We start from the raw sequence: 12,182 nt of genomic DNA on the forward strand, positions 1-12,182 counted from the left end.
CTAACACAGTGTGCAAGATCTCTCTGAGGTCAGCAGAGATGCCCAGGAATTTCCAGGTCCAGCTGCACAGCCTGGGCCAGGGGCACACCACCTGGGTCTAAGCATTTATAATTTTCAACCCCTCAGCATTTTTAATTGCTTTAAGGAAATCCACGGAAAGTGAAATTGGAAATGGGAAAAAAAAAATCAGAAGAGAGCAAAGAGCTGAAAAAATAACAGAAAAGCCAATATTAAAGAATGAAATCAGAGAAACATAAGTTAAAACATCGATAAAAATTCTTTCAATCCCTTTTTCAAATGAAAAAAAATCTTTGAAATTTCTGTATATTGCATCAAATTACTTTCTAGCTTCCCAACCAGCTTGCAAAAATGGTGTTTAACCAATCATGGCTTTCTTAAGTATTATAAATACGTAACACTGGGTTCAGAGGAAAAAAATACTGCAAAGTTGTTGGTGGGCAACTTGGTTTAACAGTCCAGGCAAATTTGCTTTCTGAGGTGGTGTCAAAAGGGTCATGGACAGACTCTGGTGGTATCTCAGCTCCTGGATCCCTGAACTGTGGTTTTCAAATAGGATAATGAAGAAAAAATCATGTCAAGTGCTGAGCTGAGATCTCAGGATGAGCACTCACAGTCTGGCACAGCTTTTGAAGCACCTGGGACTCCTGAGCATCTTTGCAAGGGCCAAAGATGCTCAGCAGGAAAATGACCAGAGTCCCCCCAAGGTTCACATGGCAGAGGCAGGTGAGAATCCAGCTTGGTGTGATTTGATACCTCCCCCATCCCAGCACACGCAGTGACATCCCCCAGGTCCCTGTCACACCCCTCTGGAACTCAGCACAGAGCTCTGCTGGGCACAGGCACATGGGCTGCCCTGAAGAGGAAGGGGGGGCAGTGATTTGTGCACCCTAATTAGCCCATTTTTTTGCAAATAACTGTTAAAAAAGAGCAGTGGTTTTTAGCAGAGCCCCTGTGAGACAGGGGCACAGGTCATGGGCTCGCTCAGCTGCACCCGCTGTGCTCCTGGTGTGCTGCTCCAGCACTTGAACTCGGGGCTGTCCTCACTCCCTCCCCTCGGATCAGGCACTCAGCAAAAACTGCTCCTCACTACAAATCCACACTGGCCTTGTGGGGTGGTTTGTAGGATCCTCACCCCTCGCTCTGCTCTGTGTGCCTGGTGCCAGCCAGTGCTGCAGTGGGACCATGGCAATGGCTCACAGCACCCCCAAACCTCCCTGCAGCCCAACCACACCTCAGTGCTCAGCCCTGTGCTCCCCACTTCATTCTAGTTCTGCAAAAGGGCAGCAAATACAGGCTGGGGTGAAATCCAGGGCCCCAAGCTCAGCAGGAACCCAGGGCTTGGAGCCAAAAAGCACCAGAATGAGCAGGGTTGGAGGGTGGGGATATGTCCTGTGAGGTGGGCAGGCCCTGGCACAGGATGCCCACAGGGTGCCCACAGGGTGCTGTGGCTGTTCCTGGATCCCTGGCAGTGCACAAGGCCAGGTTGGACAGGGCTTGGAGTAACCTGGGACAGTGGAAGGTGTCCCTGCCCATGGGTGGGCTTTAAGGTCCCTCCCATCCCAAACCAGGCTGGGATTCTGTGATGATTCTGTGTGGGGTCAGGACTTGACAACTGCAAATATCTGATGCAAGCCCATACAAAGAGGAGCTGTTTGAGCAGATGAGTGTGTGTGTGTGTGTGTGTGTGTGTGTGTGTGTGTGTGTGTGTGTGTGTGTGTGTGTGTGTGTGTGTGTGTGTGTGTGTGTGTGTGTGTGTGTGTGTGTGTGTGTGTGTGTGTGTGTGTGTGTGTGTGTGTGTGTGTGAAAGCACACACTGTACATGCACAGCTGTGAGCCCGCACCTGCAGAAAGCACAGGAGTGCATCCACCCCTGCAGGGAACGTGCCTGGGTGCTGCAGTCCTGTGCACAGCCTGCAGCAGGCTCTGAGCTGGGGGAGAGCACTAGGGGTGCCTTGGCATGGGGGTTTTACCCACAGGGAAAAGGGCACGGCTGGGGGCCAGCAGGCAGTGCCTGTATGCCCCATCAGGGCCTTGCAGAGCACCATGAGTGAAGGGTTTGTCTCCTGCCTGCCCAGGGGCTCACTCCAGCCAGAGCCCAGGCTGGGGGAGGGATTTTTCCTGCAGGCTGAAGGGAGCAATGTGCCTTTGCTTCATTACCTGTGGCAGTGGGGTCAGCCCCTCTCCCAGCAATGCACTCCCCAGCTGAGCTGCCTGGGGAATTTCAGAGAGATTGACAGAGATCCCAATCTGTAGAGCTCCTGAAAATTTGGTTAAATTCACCAGCTGGGCATGAGAAAGAAGTGTTGGCCAGTGTTTCCATGGAGGGAGTCTGCCCACCGCGCCACATGACAGCTGTGGGGTGGGAGGGAGCTGAGACAGCTCTGAGATGGCTCCGAGAGTGCGGGGAGGGATTCTGGGGACAGAGCCCAGACTGAAGTGCCCTCTCTGCCTTTCCCTGCAGTGCACGGAGACAGGGACGGGGCAGGGCCACTGTGGGGTGCTGGGGCTGCTCTGTCCTGCTCCCAGCTGGAATCTGGGAGCCTGTGGGGGTCTGCTGCCATGGGGGAGCTCCATCAGGCCTCCACTACCCTGCCTGCTCTTGCACATTCTAGGCTGCCCTGCTGAGGGCTGTGTTCCCACTCCCAGGACAAACATCTCTGTGCTGCACCAAGCAGCCTCTGCAGTCATCACCTGGGGGTGCCAGTGGAGGGGTACTGACCCTGACCTTGGTCAACAAGAGCCACTTTTGTCCCCACCTGCACCTTCCCAGCCCTAACAGGGCTTCCTCTGAGCATGGGCCGCCTGTGAGGCAGTAATAAAGCAGCAAACCCTTTGCAGTGAACAAGCCCTGTGAGGCCTGGAATGGTTCCATGGAGAGCAGGAACCAGAGAGAAAATCCCTCCCCTGACTGGAGAGAGAGACAGACCTCACCTAACTACCAGGGCGAGGTGCTGGAACTGAAGAAGCTCTCCAATTGCAGCATGTCTAAACTCCACTTTCCAACTCCTCCAGCAGCAGAGCAGGCCTCTTAATTTATTAATTTATTATTAATTTATTATTTTTTGCTCTATCTCCCTGCTCCTCTGCTGCAATAATCTGCTGTGGGATGGGGAGGGGCTCAGCAGCCAGGGTGTCCCTCCAGCCCCACAGGTCCCTCGTGGTGGTGTTGGAGAGCACAGACCTTCCTGAGCTGTGCATCCCCAGGCTCTGCTCCCACACTCGGTGTCAGCTCACGTTTTTCATGGTGGCAGCGTGTCAGTGTCATCTCGTTTGTTTCAGCTGAGATGCAGAGCAGATAGAAACACCCCCAGTGGCCTGTGGGGGACAGAAGCACTGAGGCAAAGTCAGAGGGGGATTTTTGCAATGCTCGGCCCATGAGATCTCCCTGGAGGGCTCTCCATAGCCATGGAAACACAGTGATGGGAACCACTCTGCTGCCTTCACCATGAGAGTCCCTCTCTCCCCCAGTCCCCTGCTGGCCTCTCCCAGAGGTGATGGATCCAGAGACTCCTCCCCAGCAGGCAGGACTGTGCTGGGTGCTGTGAGGGCCTCAGTGAAGGAACAGCTCATGATTTCATGAGGTGTACAAGGAGGCCAAGCCAGAGTGCTCTGCCTGCTAACTGCAATATTATTTCTAGAATAAATGGTTGGATACTGGAACAGTAAAACTCACTTCCCTCGGGTATCTTTTCTGAAAGACTGGGCCACTGTCCTTGAGACTGGAGATGCTCTGAGAGCATCAAAAGGTTCTGGGCAAACCTTCCATGCTGAGGCCCACACCTTTCCTCCCCTTAAGAGGACCAAAATTAACCCAACTTCAGCCCCCTGTGAAATTCAGCTAAAATTGTCTGATGCTTCCAAAACCAATTAGGGGCGTACATAAAAAGTGATCCTACAAGCTTGTTTCCATAGAAACTAAGCTGAAAGATATAATTTCCTGAATTAAAACAAAAAAGAAAGCAAGCTGATCACTGGAAACCAAAAAGGGAACAGCTGAATGTCCCTGTGTCATGAGCCAGCCTGTCCTGCATGGGGTGTGCAGAACCTTCCACTGTCCTGTCCCACAGCTCCACAGCCCTCTGTCCCCCACTCCACTGCCACCTTTGCTGTCCCCTCCACTGTCCAAACATCCTTTGTTCCTCTACCCAGTCCCTGCCTTTGCTCCATCTCCTGCCTGTAGCTCCCTGCTCTTCAGAGAGCTCCAAGCCTTGGTGGGCAGGAGGCTGAGCACGAAGCCAGCCAGGCAGGAGTGCTCTCAGGGGTGTTGGGGTGGGCATCCTGGGCTCCCTGCCCAGCCTCTGCCAGGCAAATGTACCCCTGAACCTGTTCAACACCCCAGCACCTCCCTGCCAGCACACTGGGTCACCACTGTGGCCGTGGGTCTCTCCCCAGTCCTGAAGTGAGCCAGGTGAGGGTTATGAGGCTGCTCTGCAGAAAAGACGTTTTAAAAAGGAAAATACTGGCAGAAGGAGAGGACAGAGTCAGCCCCTAGGGGTGAGCACTCCAGGCCAGCATGAGGCTGGACACCCAGGTGGGCAGGGCTGCTTTACTGGGCACAGCCCTGCAGAGATGGAGCAAGAGGAGGTGCAGGGTCCCCTCTCGCTGCCATCGTGGGCCCTGTGACAATGACCCTTTCAGTGACATTCCTGTCAGATCTATCTCCTCCCCAGAGCAGCAAGAAGCGAATCCCCCCTGAACACTTCCTGCCTGCTCTGCCAGCTCTGCCCCCATCCCTTACCATCCAACCATCCTGGTGGGACTCTGGCAGGGTGCGCAGGTCCCCAGCCCTGCCAGCCACCATCACCATCACTGCCGTGGTCATGGCTTGCTGACCACCCTGCCATGGCTTCCTGGTGGGAGATGCCAAAATCTGCTGCTGCTCCAGCCAAGCAGTGCTGCTGGTGCCTCTCTGGGAGCTTCTGCTCCTCCTCCTGAAATTTGACTTTATTTACTGTGTAGGTGGAGTGACTATTTTTGCACTGAACATTTACATTTGTGAATATTCACATTTTCCAAGCAAAGGCTGATTCGTGCTTTGAAGCAGGCTCAATCTCACCCACTGAGCTCGTGTGCCTGGATGAAATCCTGCAATGGCATTTGGAAGGCCTGGCTCTGCTCAGCTCCTCCTTTTGCCTTTCCTAAAGCTTTAGTTGTTTGCCAAAGGGGCGTGAGCTGAGGGCCAAGGCAGCACCTCATTGCCCAGGCACTGCCTGCACATGGCAGGACCTCATCCAGTCTGGAGGTCTCTGAGTTCCCACAGGGACAGCTGAGACACTGGAATCTGAACATCTGTCTTGAGTGCTGACCAGCCTCAATCTCATGTGAAGCCTCGGGATATTCTGTTATCTCCCCTACAAATATCCCACAAATCCAGAGAAGTGAATGCAACCAAACAACCTCCAGAGAGATGTACAGGCTCTAACAGGATCCTCTGCCCCTCCCAGGCCCCCCGAGCCCCCAGGACCCCCTGGCTGGCAGCAGTGAGCAGGGCAGGAGCCAGCTCGTGCCTTTGCCATGGCTGAAGAGCAGCGAGCCCGGCAGCTTGCAGAGCAGCGCCGCAGAAATCATCTGGCACTATGTAGGTCAGCACTGGCAGCTGCAAGAAAATTATGTACCCTGGAATGCAGGGGAGAGAGAGAGAGAGAGAGAGAGAGAAGGAGAGAGTGAGAGGGAGAGAGAGGGAGAGAGAGAGATATGCAGGCTGGGTTGGAGAGGGTGGACAGACAGACACAGTGCAGACATCATGAACCCTCCTGCTGGGCACTCTTGATTTACAGCACATGTATGAGGTATCAGAGCAAAGCATGCATCAGTTACCTTATCAGAATATATAGACATGCGTGTTGTCAGACCAATGACAGGGATCCTGTAGAAGCCAGCTGTGTATGATACAGGTGTTGGTGTTAGGTGATCGTTGGGAGCAGGAGGGTGACTAACTAATATTGCATAGACCTGTAGGACAGGATACACGACACAAACATTATTTCATGGGAGCGCAACGGCCATCGAGCGTGATTTGTTTTCCCCTTTTCTTTTCTGCAATGCTAAACAGCCCCATGTTAATATGATAATGGCACTGCAATGGCTCGGAGAGGGGAAGCAAGGGCTGTGCTGGGAGCCAAGGGTGCTGTGCCACGGCTGGAGGGGATGGCTCTGCTCAGGGTTACATCCTAATGGAATGCCGTGCCCAGCCGCTCCGCTCGCTAAACTAATAACTTCCATGGATTAAAGGGAAGCATCTCCCTTCCAGTCACACTGTGTAATGCGATTTCTTTAACCACACATTTAATACTCGGTTGTAATTCCCCTCTGAGGACTATTAGGAACAAAGTGGTCAGCTGGGACTGTGGCGGGAGCGGGAGCGCGCAGCCAGGGAGCGAATCAGCCATCTGGCCCTGGGCACACGGGAATGGCAGAGCGCGCAGGGCGGGGGCAGGAGCCGGGATCCTCGGCCGAGGATCTGGGCTATACCAAAATGGGGAAGGAGGATCTCGGGAAAATTCCGCTGTTACGACAGAACTGGGATTTTAGTCTCCAGCAGGATCCTGCTTTGTGTCAAAGGGAGAGGAAGGAGCTGGGTACTCCCTGGGGATCCTTTATTACACCAATGTCCTTTTGCAGCACAAGGAATGTCCCCAGCTGGTGACAGGTCTCCAGCTAGGGCGAATCAGTGCAAGGACTTTGATGTCTGGAGGAAATAACTCTTCCTTCTCCAAGCATCTGCCCAAGCCCCAGGATGTGCCCAGCACCCGGGCTGGAGGGACAGATTGCCAGGACAGGAGGGAAGGATGGAGCCTGCTTGGGGAAGGGCCTCTGCGGTCTGGAGGAAGAGGGAGGAATCCTGCTTGGCATCAGGAGGGAGTAAAGTGAGGGCACAGAGGGAGCTGGGGCAGGGGCTGGAGACCCTACGTGGGAGTAGGGAGAAATTGCTAGAGAAGAGCTTGGTCCTGGGGATGCAGGAAGAGGGGATGCCCTGGGCAGAGATGCCCGGTGCTGACACAGGGGGTGAGGACCCGCACCCAGCAGGGCGGGGCAGGGCGCTGGGGCAGGAGCAGGCTCGGGGGCAGCAGCGGGGCGGTGCGGGGCTGGGTTTGTGCTGCGGCGCACGGCAGCCGCCGGCAGGAGCCATTTTATCTGCGCGGGCTGCCAGCCCCTCCTGTGCTTCGCAGCCCCCGCTCGGGCACGGCGCCAGCGAGCGGGGACCGAGCGGGGCACAGCGGCCGGGACAGCCCCCAGCGTGTCGGACAGAGCGGGCACCCCGAGCCCAGGCCCCCAGCAGCCCCAGCAGCCGCGGCTCCTGCGCGCCCCGGCCGCGCTGCCTCCCGCACGGCTGTGCCCGCACGGCTGTGCCCGCACGGCTGTGCCCGCAGCGGGCCGGCGCTCCGCGGGCGCTGCGCGGGGACAAGGCGTGGGGGCGACACGGCCACGGGCATCCGTCGGCCGGCAGCGCTGAACGGAGCCTCGGCTCAGGGCCGGACCCGCTGAGCCTCCCCTGCTGCCCGGGGACACCGGGGGTCGGCGAGAGCCCGCGCTGTCCGGCATGGCCACCTCCCCACGGCTGTCCCCAGCCACCCTCCGCCTCCACAGCGGGAAAGCTGAGCTGCAAAGGCGTCGGCTGTGCCCCACGCGGCCCCTCCAGCCCCCTGCCCTCGCTGGCTGTGCGTGCCCGGGTGCGCACACGCATTTCTCTGCGCCTTGGGGGGGGTGAGGCTCCGTGCTGGGGGCGTTCATGCAATTCGGGGCGCGTTCCCATCTGCGCACGGGCCCCCGTGGACCTTCCGCAGGTGCGGGGTGTGCTGGAGGAGGGGTGGGTCTGTACCTGCCTGCCCGCCCCCGATGGCCCCGACTGACGGCCTGGGGGTGGCTAGCCGGGCTCTGCACCCAGGGGACACGCAGGGGAGGTGGAGAGGCCAGGCCATGGGCTGCGCGGGGCTCTCCAGGGTGCACCCGCAGCTCTGAGGGCTCGGGCTGCACCCTCAGGTGCGCTGAGAGTGACCCGTGGGCACAGGAGGGAAGATCGTTCTGTGCTCATGTGCACAGTCATACACAGCACACACCGAGTCTGTGTGCATGAGCACCCTGGGGCTGTGTGTCTGTGCGTCTGTGCAGGTGTGCACCCTGGGGCTGTGTGTCCGTGTGTCCGTCTGTCCGTGTGTCTGTGCGTGCCATGCCTGCGTGTCTGCACCCCCAGCTGTGTGTGCCCATGTCCCGCCTGTGCGTGTGGCAGTGGGTGTGCCAGGTCCCTCACACAGATGTGTGTGTCCATGTGTCAGAGCAGCTGTGCACGCTGGCACAAGTGCAGACTTCTTGTATGTGAGCCCATGTTTGCACAGCAGTGCACGTGTGCACATGGCATGTGTGTGTGTGGAATGTGTGTGTGTGGAGTGTGTGTGTGTGTGTGCACATGGAATGTGTGTGTGTGCATGGAATGTGTGCACATGGAGTGTGTGCACACGGAGTGTATGCACATGGAGTGTGTATGTGTGCACATGGAATGTGTGCACATGGAGTGCAGCCCGTGGGCATTCCCACATGTGTGAGGGCACAGTCTGCGTGCATGCTTGGTGTTCCCTGTGCCCACATGCCCCCCCAGTTTGGGGATGCCAGTGTGTGCTCACACCTAGCTCTGTGTGTGGTGTAGGTGTATGTGCATATTGCTGTGCATGCACAGCATTGGGTGGGCACGTATGTGCACAGCTCAGGGCATGGGGGCCTGTGTGTGCCCTGGTATGTGTGTGAGCCTGTGTGTGCCCTGTGTATGTGAGCCTGTGTGTGCCCTGGTATGTGTGTGAGCCTGTGTGTGCCCAGTGTGTGTGTGTGAGCCTGTGTGTGCCCTGGTATGTGTGTGAGCCTGTGTGTGCCCAGTGTGTGTGTGTGTGAGCCTGTGTGTGCCCAGTGTGTGTGTGTGAGCCTGTGTGTGCCCTGTGTGTGTGAATCTGTGCATGTCTGGGCTTCATGTGTGAGTGTCTGTGTGCCCAGTGTGTGTGTGTGAACCTGTGTGTGCCCAGAGGCTGTGTGTGAGCCTGTGTGTGCTCAAGAGCTGTATCTGTGTTAGCCTATATGTGCTCAGGCTTCGTCTGTGAGTCTGTGCCTGCCTGGGCTTCGTGTGTGAGCCCACATGTGCCCTGCTATGTTTGTGGGTGCTTGTGTGCACCCCAGAGTGTGTGTGTGATCCCTCTGTGCCCTGAGGGGTGGATATGTGTGCCCCTGTGTGCCCCGGGGTGGTGGTGTGAGCCCGTGTGTGCCCAGGGGCGTGTGATGCCCGTGTGCACCCTGGGGTGTGTGTGTGAGCTCCTGTATGCTCTGAGGCATGTGTGTGAGCCCATGTGTGACCCGGGTGGGCGTTGCAGGTGGCTATGCGTGCCCTGGGCGGTGTGTGTGAGCCCGTACGTGCCTGGGGGCTGTGCAGGTGCCAGTGTGTGCCCCAGGGTGTCACTGGGTGCCTGTGCATGCCTGTGCGTGCCCATGCGTGCCCCAGGGTGTCACTGGGTGCCCATGCGTGCCCCAGGGTGTCACTGGGTGCCCGTGTGTGCCCCAGGGTGTCACTGGGTGCCCCAGGGTGTCAGTGGGTGTCCGTGCGTGCCCCAGGGTGTCACTGGGTGCCCGGGTGTGCCCCAGGGTGTCACTGGGTGCCTGTGCGTGCCCGTGCATGCCCCAGGGTGTCAGTGGGTGCCCGGGTGTGCCCCAGGGTGTCAATGGGTGCCCGTGTGTGCCCCAGGGTGTCAGTGGGTGTCCGTGCGTGCCCGGGCTGTGTGCGGGTGCCCGGGGGTGCCCGGGGGTGCACGGAGCGCGCAGCCTGCCGCGCTTACATAAAGGCTGCAATGCGGACAGCGCGCCCCGGGCCCGGCAGGACCCCGCACGCCGCGGCTCGGCCGGGGGGCACCGCGGGGCCGGGGCGGGGTGGCCGCGGGGGCGGAGGCTCGGGTCCCGCCGGGGACGGGGCGGGGAGGGGGTGTCGCCGTCCCGGGGTACCTGGCTGGAGATGAGGTCCTCGCAGACGGACAGGGCCATCTGGATGGCGTTGGGCTTGTGGGTGACGGAGGTGGCGTTGAGCTGAAGCTTCCAGGTGCCGTGCCGCTTGTTGGCCTGGTTCACCGCCTCGCGGAAGATCTGCTCGTGCTTCTTGGTGCTCAGCACCGCGCCGATATTGACGATCTTAGGGTCGCAGCCGGCGCGGGCGAAGGACGAGGAGAAGAGGAGGGCGAGCAGCAGCAGCCGCATGGTGCTCATCCACGGGCGGCCCGGAGCCCGCCGGGCCCCCCGCGCCCCCCGCCCGCCCCGGCGCTGCGGCAGAGCCCCCCTCCCGCGGGGCGCTGCGGGGTCGCTGCGGGGTCGGTGGCACCGCTGGCAGGGCGCGGGTCCCGCTGTCCCCGTGCCGGGCTGCGGGGTGAGGGTGCGTCCCGCGCCTTCTGCGAGAATCGCTTGTGCGGGAGGCGCGGGGTTGAGCTCTGGGGGTCCCGCTCCGCCCTTTTCACCTGCAGTGCTCTTTCGGGATCAGGGCATTCCCGGTGCCGCAGAAGGCACGGACACACCGGGCATTCAGCAAACCAGGGACTGGGGGTAAAACACGGTCCATGGGTCTGTTCTCCACACCAACATTCCCAGTTATGCAGCACCACTGCACGCTTCTGCAAGCACTGCCTGGGGACAGCTGTGTGTGACATGGACTCTGTCATGGTCTGTGCTCTCTCCAGGGATGGGGAGCCCTCCCTTGACCAGCAGAGCTCCTGGGCAGAGATGTTCAGCTGACGCTCAGCCTGGTTCCTTGGCTTCACTCTGTCCCTCCAGACAGAGCCACCACACTTCCAGACATTAGCTCACAGGGCAACCAGCCATTTCCCTCTATTAAATTCACCAAATTTCTCTGGGATATAACCTTAAGATTTCTCTGCTGAGGAGATTTCTTGGGGTTCTCATCATCTACCTGTTGTTGGGCTACCATTAGCCTCCCTTAAGGAAATGGAGGCACAGCAGCCAGTGGCCAACATCTGGAGGGCAGTTCAGCTCCACTGCAGAAAGAGACTGAGTTTCACTCCTGGACTACATCTGTTCCAGGGCCAGAGGGGTGAGGTGGCCAGAACAGCACATTGCTCCCCAGACCTGCCACTTCGGCCTTTTTGGAGAAAAACAGCAGGTTTCAGGTAGTGAGAGGGTGTTGCTTTGTCACTGCATGGGACAAACGCCACAGCCAACCAGGGCAGGGAATGGTCCGAGCACTGCACAACCAAAACCACCAGGGATATTTTTACACCGCCATTTCTGGGGTGCTGCTGCAGCCCACCTCTGTCCTTCCTTTGCAACGTGAGTTGAAGCAGAATATTTTCCCCCAACGCAAATTTTCTCACTGGCATCTCTGAAGTGTGAGTTGCTATGGAAACCATTTTGCCTGTGTCCCACATTGCCCACATGCACTCGAAAGGAGCTGCAGGAGCAAAATGGCCGTTGTGTAACGCTGCAGGGCTCAGCGTGCCCGGGCTCGCGGGGCCCTGCAACCTCTCCCAGCTGTGAGACCCTCTCAGGAAGCTGCAGACCACGGCTTGGGGAAGCAATGAAAGCCATGGAGGTTCGTGATGCGCTCCGTGAGAGAAGGAAAGTGGCCCCACCTCGCCTTAACTCTTGCAGTGCTTGGCATGGAGCTCCACACCAACCCTGCTGTGCTCTTGGAAGAGACTTCCAGGAAAGCTTAACTCTTTTCAGTGTCACCATGTCATTGCCACTCCTCCACGCATGGAGCTGAGGGCCTGGCTGGATTCACATGGTGTGGGTTTGTCTTGAAACGACAAAGGGTGAAAGCCAAAGAGGGTTGCATATCCCTACCCTCAGTCTGCACAGAGCTGACTTCATTCCTTCATTCCTTCCTCTGCCTACCAGCTGCACCTGCCGTAGGTTGTGTGGGAAGAAACTGTTCTGGAGTGGGCTGTACAGACCTGGATCCTGGTGGGTGCGATGGCAGTAGAATAACAAAGTCAAGACCTGGCCACAGCAGGTGGCTTGGCAGAGAAGACAAAGGAAAAAGGCAGGCTTTGAAACCTTATTTGGAGTGCAAGAGCTCTTTCCCTCTCATTACCTGGAGTTCCATGCAGGGAGAAGGAGTGCAGCTATTGAGTCCCTCCTGTGCTGCCCAGGAGTGAGGGATGGCCATGCTTAGGATGGAGCCTACC

At 58.1% G+C, this 12,182-nt stretch overlaps 1 protein-coding gene across 8 annotated transcripts in view; it reads right to left on the reverse strand.

Annotated features, from left to right (window-relative positions):
- Window positions 1–10,347, reverse strand: part of GRIN1 (glutamate ionotropic receptor NMDA type subunit 1) — a 37,881-nt gene extending 27,534 nt beyond the window's left edge. For 5 of the 8 annotated variants that reach the window (XM_041474888.1, XM_041474886.1, XM_041474882.1 and 2 more), the window contains exons 1-2: window positions 9,994–10,347; window positions 5,839–5,973 (exon numbers count right to left, since the gene is read on the reverse strand). In XM_041474888.1, the coding sequence (XP_041330822.1) occupies window positions 5,839–5,973; window positions 9,994–10,251 (393 nt within the window). In that variant the 5' untranslated portion in view covers window positions 10,252–10,347. The remainder of the gene's footprint in view (window positions 1–5,838; window positions 5,974–9,993) is intronic. The other 3 variants (XM_041474890.1, XM_041474887.1, XM_041474885.1) reach the window with 2 other exon arrangements.
- Window positions 10,348–12,182: the final 1,835 nt, after the last annotated feature.

The sequence above is a fragment of the Pyrgilauda ruficollis genome, unplaced genomic scaffold (assembly GCF_017590135.1).
Source record: "Pyrgilauda ruficollis isolate IOZ18807 unplaced genomic scaffold, ASM1759013v1 scaffold34, whole genome shotgun sequence".
NCBI lineage: Eukaryota > Metazoa > Chordata > Aves > Passeriformes > Passeridae > Pyrgilauda > Pyrgilauda ruficollis.